Below are 8,633 nucleotides of genomic sequence, written 5' to 3'. Positions count from 1 at the left end.
CCTCACTTTCTTGAAAGATTTCAATTTTTATTCCATCAATTTCTGGTGCTTTCTTCTTTGCCAATTCCTTCAATGGCACCTTGGACTTCTTCCTCCTATATTGTCCCTATATAAATCAGATGTTGTTAAGTGCCATGGAGTCCATTCCACCTCACAGACACCCTGCGTAGGGTTTCTGAAACTGTAATCTTTATAGGAGCAGAAAGCCTCATCTTTTTCATGAAAAACAACTAGTAGATTCAAACTGTTGACCTTGAGGTTAGCAGCCTGACTCATAACCACTGTGCTACCAGAACTCTAGATATCTGGGTTTAAATCTATTTGTCAGTGTGTTACTTTTCACCAGTTGTTGCCTCTTCTCCTCTTTGGGTTTATAGGAGAAGACTGAATGTCTCTATATCTCTCAAAGTTAGGCATGACACTATGACTTGCCCTGGCCAATGAAATGCAATTGAAAGAGATGAGTATTACCAGCTGTTCTGCAGGAGAAAGATGAGACGTTCTGCTCCCATAAAGATTGACAACCTCGGAAACCCTGTACAAGATCGCTATGAATCAGAACCAACTCCATGTCACATAACAACAAGAACAAGATTCTCTATCATTCTTTCTCTGACCCCAGCAATCATTAGCATCCAAGATGAAAATGCTTTCCTAAGCTTGTCCTCCTAAATGAGTCAAGCCCCCACAAAGCCATGATGGACATGAACATGTAATTCATAAGATTACTACTGTTGTGAGGTTGACCCAGGACCGGTCAGTGTTTCATTCTGTTTTGCATATAGGGTCACTATGAGTCAATACCAACTCAATGGCACCTAACAACAGCAATACCAGCCCATTTCAGCTCACTAATACCTTGGATATCTACTTTTCCATGTTCTATTTCGATTTTGACAACTTCCAAATTTGCTAGATTCATTCTTCACACATCCTATGCTCTGATTATTAATGGATGTTTGCCGCTGTTTCTCATCATTTCTAGTTGTTCCCATCAGCAAATGAAGGCCCCCAAACTTTGCTCCATTCATGTTCTACTTTGAGGAAGCAGTTCTTCCCTTGTCATATTTTGAGTGACTTCCAACCTGAGGGACTCTCTGTGTGACAATTTTCTACTGCTATTCATAAGGTTTTTGGTGACTAAATAGTAGTCTGTCTCTCTTGCTTACTAGTCTGTCTTAGTCTGGAAGCTCTTAGATACATAGCAACAAAGATACAACAGAAGGAAACACTATCCATTCCTGCAGCAGCCACTTAACTGTTGCTATGTTTGAGTCATTTCTTGCACTCACTGTATCAGTCTATCACATTGAAAGTCTTCCTCTTTTCTCTGGCCCTCAACTTTACCATGTATGACATCCTCTAGGTACTGGTCCCTCCTGATAACATGTCCAAAATATGTGAGGCCAAATTTTACCATCCTCACTTCTTAAAGAAGATTCTGGCTGGCTCTACTCCCAACACAGATTTGTTCATTCTCATGGCACAGTCCATGATATATTTAATATCCTTTGCCAGCACCATAATCCAAAGGTAACAGTTCTTCTCTAGTGTTCATTCCTCTTTGTCTATCATTCACATGCATATGAGGCATTTGAAAATGCCATGGTTTTGCCTAGGCACATTTTAGTCCTCAGAGTGACACCTTTGCTTTATAATACTTTAAAGAGGACTTTTGTAGCACATTTACCTAATGCTCTATCTCATTTATGGAGCTCTGGTAGCATAGTGGTTATGAATCGGGCTGCTAATCTCACGGTCAGCAGTTCAAAACTACCAGCTGCTCCGTGGGAGAAAGATGAGACTTTCTGCTCCCATGAAGATTTACAGCCTCGGAAACCCTGTACAGGGTTGCTATGAGTCAGAACTGACTCCGTGGCACATAACAACAACATATCTTATTTAATTACTTGACTACTGCTTCCATGGGCATTGACTGTGTGTGGATCCAAGTAAAATGAAATCCTTGACAACTTCAGTATTTTCTCTATCTATCATGATGTTGCTTATTGGTCCAATTGTGAGAATTTAAATTTTCTTTATGTTGAAGTGTAATCTATACTGAAGGCTCTAGTCCTTGATCTTTGGTAAGTGCTTCAGTCCTCTTTACTTTCAACAAGTAAGGTTGTGTCATCTGTATATCACATGTTATTAAGGATTCGTCCTCCAATCCTGATGCTATGTTGGCCTTCATATAGTGCAGCTTCTTGGATTATTTGCTCAACATACAGCATAATTATGGTAAAATGATACTATCCTGGCACACACCTTCCCTGATTTTAAACCACTCAGTGTTCCCTTGTTCTGTTTGAATGACTGCCTTTTGGATTATGTACAAGTTCCAAATGAAAACAATTATGTATTCAGGAATTCCTTTTCTTTGCAATTTTATCCGTAATATCTCTCTTTATATATATGTGTGTATGTGTGTACTTCACTGATTTCACTTGTCTAAAGAGCCCAGTCTGAAACGGGCATCAAAAAATTAAAACTAAAGAGTGTGAGGGAAATAGGACGAAGAAGAAGGGATATAGAATTTTCCTTATTCAACATCTGCTTTATTTTTTTTATTCCCAAAACACTTTAGTGACGAGTCCAAGCATTTTAAGCATAATCTTGACTGACTGCTACTGGAAAGAGTGTTGCTACTGAGCGTGAGTTACAGACACACTAGATCTCACTGCATTTAAAATACTCTTCTGAATAATTTTTTACACTACAAATGGCAGCTATAACTGGTCTACTCAAGGTCACCTGAAATTCTATCTAAAATACCATCTCATTAATTTTCCATTCAGATTCATGTTCCCCTGTAGTTTATATGGTAAGTCTTTTGAGCTTCTCAATAGCACAAGGAACTCTGTCATTTAGTATTTGTTGCTGCTATGTAATGATTTATAGTATGCCATGAGCTTGTAACCAACCCCGGAAAGGTGTGGTTGGTATTCATTGGTTTACTGACCTGTGCTGTCTAATGGTGGCTTTGGTGGTTATTGGTCTCTCTCAAATAAGTGGGTCTTGGAAAGCTGGGCATCTCCAGAAATCTCTTACCAAGAGCCCTGGAACAAAATAGCTATTGAATTTGGGTTTGAATGTGGCCTCAAATGTATTAAAGTAATTGAAAGGAATAATGAAGGTCAGATGAAGACTTTGATTTCAAAAAGGTGAGGAGGACTAGTTTTTCCTTTGCTACTTCAGAGAGCTCATAATTTACTTTAGCATTCATAGTCACATAACCTTGGAATTTGGTTGGAATCCTACCACCTCAAGGTTAAATGTGGGTGGCACTAAGGGAGTATGACTGAGTAAAACTGAACTGAAAAAGCAAATAGAGAAGGGAATGGTTTAATCTATGATAAATCGAAATCAGGATAGTTTCTTAGATGATTTTTGCTTCTAAGATTAAAATCATCTGACGGACCACTCCCATTACAATGAATAATGTCAGGTTCCCAATGAAATTTGGCATTTCATCCTTTCCCAGCCTGATATGTAAAATGTCAAGGACTTAAGTACAATTTTATCAGAAAAAATCCTCTGAGTACACATTCTCTACCTCAGCTCCTTCAATACACATGCGCATGCACAGCCTTTGTGATCTCACTTCTCACCAAGCTTTACATTTTCATGGGCAGCTTGACAGAAGTACAGCTGTTTATATTTTTAAATCCAAAAAAAATCAACCCTTAGGTGCTTAAGTCATAATTAATTATCTACTGTACTCTTCCTCTGAATCTCATAAAGACACAGAGAACATTTCATTCTCAAAAGAGAGATCTGGATTGATCCAAGCTGGTCATAGAAGGATTTGTGCCTGTGTATTCCCACTCAGTCCAATTAGACAAGTTAGGCAGAATTGGCAGAGGAATTTTAAATAAAATAAATTTTACAGCCTACTGCTTTTGAGGAGTTGGTGTTGTATTACTGGAGCCAAGTCTAATCTTCAAATTCACAATGAATCTGAATCCAGTTGACTCCTAAACTCATAAGTTCAGTGTGAACCTCTGTTCAATGTATTTTGAAATCATGTCTTTTAGGTCAGAGTTCTGAAAGATTAATGCAAAGTACCTGGGGAAAATACATTGGAACACCAATGATAAGTAGGTTCATGCGTTGCCTATGAAACGTTGTCTAATTTTATTATTCCAATCTACCAAAATGCAGATTACCAATGAGACTCTTTCCTGCATGCCTAGCACATTACTTCAGATGCTAATAATGGATCCAGTTGGCATCACAGTGCCTGGGCATTGGCTTTCAGGTTTGATGCATTCCCTAGTCTCCTGGAAGAATTTGGTAATACACATAAATTGTCATTCCTATCAAGTCTCTGACCTGGAGTAATATGCAACTCCTCTCCACCCCCATCCCTGGGAACAGGGATAAAACCAGTTAAGTCAACACAGTGTTTCCTAAAAACAACACAATGAGGATCTCTCATCCTTGCAATACAGATTCTCCACCCAGTAGCATACTTAGCTGATATATGGTGATAGTGGAAGAGGAAATCCAGCTCCTGGTCTAGGAGTAATACATAGCCTAGAGATAACCTGAAAGCCAATTGCTAAGGTATCCCTCTCTGAACTTCCCAATATCCCTGTTATTGGGTACTGTGATATTTCAATGTGATTGGAAACTAACTTAACAGGAATATTGGAAAGTTCAAGAGGGATACCCTGGCAACTGGCTTTCAGGTTGTCTCTAGGCTCTATATTACTTCTAAACAATGGACGTGTACTCTGGACTTCTGTCTAGAAAGAGAGTTGTCTTGTTTCTGGTACCTACCCAAGGAGCATAGAAGCTCTGGTAGCGTAGTGGTTACAAATTAGGCTGTGAACCGCAAGGTCAGCAGTTCGAAACTACCAGCTGTTCCTTGGGAGAAAGATGAGGCTTTCTGCTCCCGTAAAGATTTATAGCCTCGGAAACCCTGTACAGGGTCGCTATGGGTCAGAACCGACTCCACGGCACATAACAACAACAACCACCCAAGGTGCTTAATTCTGACTATTTATATTTGTTATAACTTTTATGGATGAGTGATGAGTAAGTAGGAGTGAGGGAAGAAGCAATTTATAAATCTTTCACTCTTCATGAAATCAATCAGATTCCAAAGTCTAAATCTAAAAGAAAAACCTGCTAATTTGCTTATATTTTGCTCAGCTCAGAATTTTCTTAGTCTAGCAATTCTTCCAAAAATGTAGTACAACATCTTACAATATAGTTGTGTTCCAAGAAATATTCTTGCTTGTTTTGTCTTCACACTTACTTGTGTCTTTAGAGTAATGTTTTTTTCAGTAATATGATTGTTGTTTGTTGTTAAGTGTCATTGAGTTGGTTTCTACTCATAGTGACCCTGTATAGGGTTTCTGAGGAGCAGCTGGTGGGTTTGAACTACCGACCTCACAGTTCAACTGACCTTACAGTCCAGTGCTCATCATATTGTACCACACAAGAACTCCCAGTAGTTAGGTAGATATAGCTAACTATTGCTCCCCCATTGAGCTGTTCAGAGTCTAACCCACTGCTCCCCATCCCCTATCATCAGGTGATAAAAGAGTAATTGATAATGATCATAATAACTGTAATTCAATAGTACATACTTATTGACTGAGTACTTCCTATGCATTAGACACTGTTCTAGGTGGTGTATATAAGGTTATATATAATGCACATGGAAGTGGTTATTTCACTCATCCCTGCTTTATGGGTGGCGAAACAGAGGCACAGAGAGTTTAAGAATTTTCTCAGTCATAAAGTTTGTAAGTGGTTGAGCTAGTTTTAAACCCAGGCGGTCTGACTTCTAATTTTATTTCCTTGAATGATTAAAAGAGAAAACAAGGAGTCTACCTCTTATCTGCTTATCAACTTAAATCATTTTTCTGTTTTGGAAAGAATGCCAGAGCTAATATTTCTCTTGTATTTAAGCAGTCCTACCATGTCCTGTTGCAGAATACACTAGATCAGTCTATTCTGATGCCTAATATTAGGATGGTGATATGGAATTAAAGATGAGTGACATTGTGTCATCAGGTATATGTTCAGTTTTTGTCATCATTTTGATAATAGTATTATTGTATGCCACTCTTGGTAACACTTATAAAACATTCTTTACTCCACAATAATACTTCCAAGCTAAACTGTCTTGGTTGTTTTCATTGGTTTTGATTGTTAGAGAACAAAAGAAAAATACAATATCAAATAACCTCCCAATTAAAATAGGTGGAAGACTTTTAAAAATTAAACTTGATCTACCAAATGGATCTCTTTTCTCTCTCTCTCTCTCTCTCTCTCTCTCTCTCTCTCTCTTTTTTATTTTTTTTATTTTTGTAGTGTGAAGTTTTTCCATGTTCTTCATACCTTCTTTCAGTCTAAACTTAAATTTGTTGAGTCTCGCTGTGGAGAGTTTCTATTCAAATTTCTAAGTATTATTCTCTTTATAAATAAAATCTTGAGTAAGGGAGTTTGATGGTGGCAGAACTGGCATTTTCAGAGGGTTCAAATTTTAAATCTTTCCCTGAAAGTCATTCACTCACTTTGTGGTAGTGGTGGTGTTATGTGCTGTAGAGTCAGTTCCAATTCATAGTGACCCCTGTATATGATTTCCGAGAGTGGCTGGTGGGTTTGAACTACTGATCTGTGGTTAGTAGTCCAATAATCAATACAACTGTTTACCTTACTTTACCATAATAACAACTGGAAACTTTTCCATGTCTTTATACATAATTTTCTGTATTTGTCATATGACCCAAATACTATATGCTTGAACTTGCAGAACTTAGTAGATTTCTACAGTCAGAAATAAACAAGTCAATATGAAAACAAACAAAAATGTTCTGTTACACTGAAGTTTTACCATCTGCTCTGTCTGATTCTTAATTACCTTAAACAATTTACCCAAGATTCTTCAGTGTTACCACCTGGAAAAACGAGGGTGGAACTTTGATTCTAGGAGGCATATGGAAATTTAATTAGTATGTTTAAAATTTTTAAATCCCCAGATAAAAGTGACCAAAGAACTGGAGTGGAATATTATTACTAGCAGCAGCAGGGAAATGGGGAAGGTGAGGGTGGGTTTTGAGAATCAAAGCCCTGCATCCCTTTCTTTACATTAGCCCTTCAGTGCCACCTTCTGCAGTCAACCTCAAAGGAAGACGAGAAAAGAATAATCATTTATTCACCTTCTGGCTGCAAGAACTACAGACTGCAACTGTGGCAATTCTAGCACCGAGGAGAAAATACACATAGGAAAAAAGGAGACCATGTCTCACTTCCAAATTAAAAAAAGACATTTCTACATGTTTCCATAACCCACAGACTGCTGCCATTTGAGGCCAACCCCTCAAAGCTTTCCTCTTTGTCTGGTGTAGTTGCTGAATCTAGGCCACTGTCAGCAGCCCTTTTCATTCATCCAGGCCCATCCCAGTGCCTCACAGATGCAGAGATTCTCTTGAGGCATGTGTACTTTGGTATCAAACAATGCAACTCATGTTTGATTTTGGATAACCTTGCACTGCTGAATAAAATAACCCTTGAGAAAGAAGCAATAAAAATGCTGTAAGAAAAATGACTCATGTTTCCAAGCTGTCTAAAGTGATCACTTATCCCAACAAATGGTAATTCTTTCAAGACACAGTGGGCATACACCATACTTATAAAAGTCTGGGAGAAAAGCCTTGCAAACATTTTCTCCCCTAAATCTGTGTTAAAATATATCAAAAGAATGTTTCTGGTAGGCTGTACCAGATACTATGCTTAAAAACAAATACTGCATACATGTATAAGCCAAGGTAGGTTGGCCCAAGGGGTGCCTTGGTAAGCATACAGGCTCATCAGCTTGTTTATATGTCTCTAATTGTTTTCCATTTTCTGCCCCATTCGTTAGAGTGCAAAGATGTGAACAAAGTGGCTTATTGCCCACTGGTGCTGAAGTTCAAGTTCTGCAGTCGAGCATACTTCAGACAGATGTGTTGTAAGACCTGCCAAGGACACTGACCCACAGAAAGCCAAAGAGGGAGTCTTGTCATTTCATCGTGGAAATGTGTCCATCAAAGAGAGCCACCCAGAGGAAGAGGATTGAGTTCCTTGCAAATGCATTACCCTGTGGAAAACGTAACCACTGGTCAGCCCTAGCTGACAGGATTTCAATATTATTTTAACTTCTGTGAAGTGGGATTTATTGATCCAAAGTGCTGGACACGGTAATAGGGGGAAATGCCAGATTGGAGAGATCCAAACAACACAGGGAGACTTGCTTACTGTGGAACGTTTGTGTTCTTTCGAGTAAATCCAATAGCCTGTTTACCTCCTTGAACCATTAAGATAATTTTTATTATGGACTTAGCAATGACACTGAATCCATTTGTATTTAAAATTGTTTAAAATGTAGCTGTTATGACTTGGTCAACTATGGAAGTAAAGAAGATTCAGAAATCTTAAGTCATAGCTTAAAAATATTTACTATACTATATCTCACTACAACAGCACCACAACTTAAATTATAAAATGGGTTTTGAACTGTAATTTAAGGAGCAATTATAAATCAAAAGTAATGAAAGTTTGTATTATTTCTCTTCATTCCACTTAATTTCCTTAAGAATAATCCCCCTGTTCTGAACACTGCTGTGAGCCATATA

At 38.2% G+C, this 8,633-nt stretch overlaps 1 protein-coding gene across 1 annotated transcript in view; it reads left to right on the top strand.

Moving 5' to 3' along the window:
* Nucleotides 1-8,300, top strand: part of LOC102819479 (A disintegrin and metalloproteinase with thrombospondin motifs 6-like) — a 530,326-nt gene extending 522,026 nt beyond the window's left edge. Inside the window, exon 24 of the mRNA XM_006875298.1 lies at nucleotides 7,883-8,300. Coding sequence (XP_006875360.1) covers nucleotides 7,883-7,992 — 110 coding nt within the window. The 3' untranslated portion in view covers nucleotides 7,993-8,300. The remainder of the gene's footprint in view (nucleotides 1-7,882) is intronic.
* The last annotated feature ends 333 nt before the right edge of the window (nucleotides 8,301-8,633 follow it).

Source organism: Chrysochloris asiatica, unplaced genomic scaffold (assembly GCF_000296735.1).
Source record: "Chrysochloris asiatica unplaced genomic scaffold, ChrAsi1.0 scaffold00318, whole genome shotgun sequence".
Taxonomy (NCBI): domain Eukaryota; kingdom Metazoa; phylum Chordata; class Mammalia; order Afrosoricida; family Chrysochloridae; genus Chrysochloris; species Chrysochloris asiatica.
This window is presented reverse-complemented; position numbering and strand designations above follow the sequence as displayed.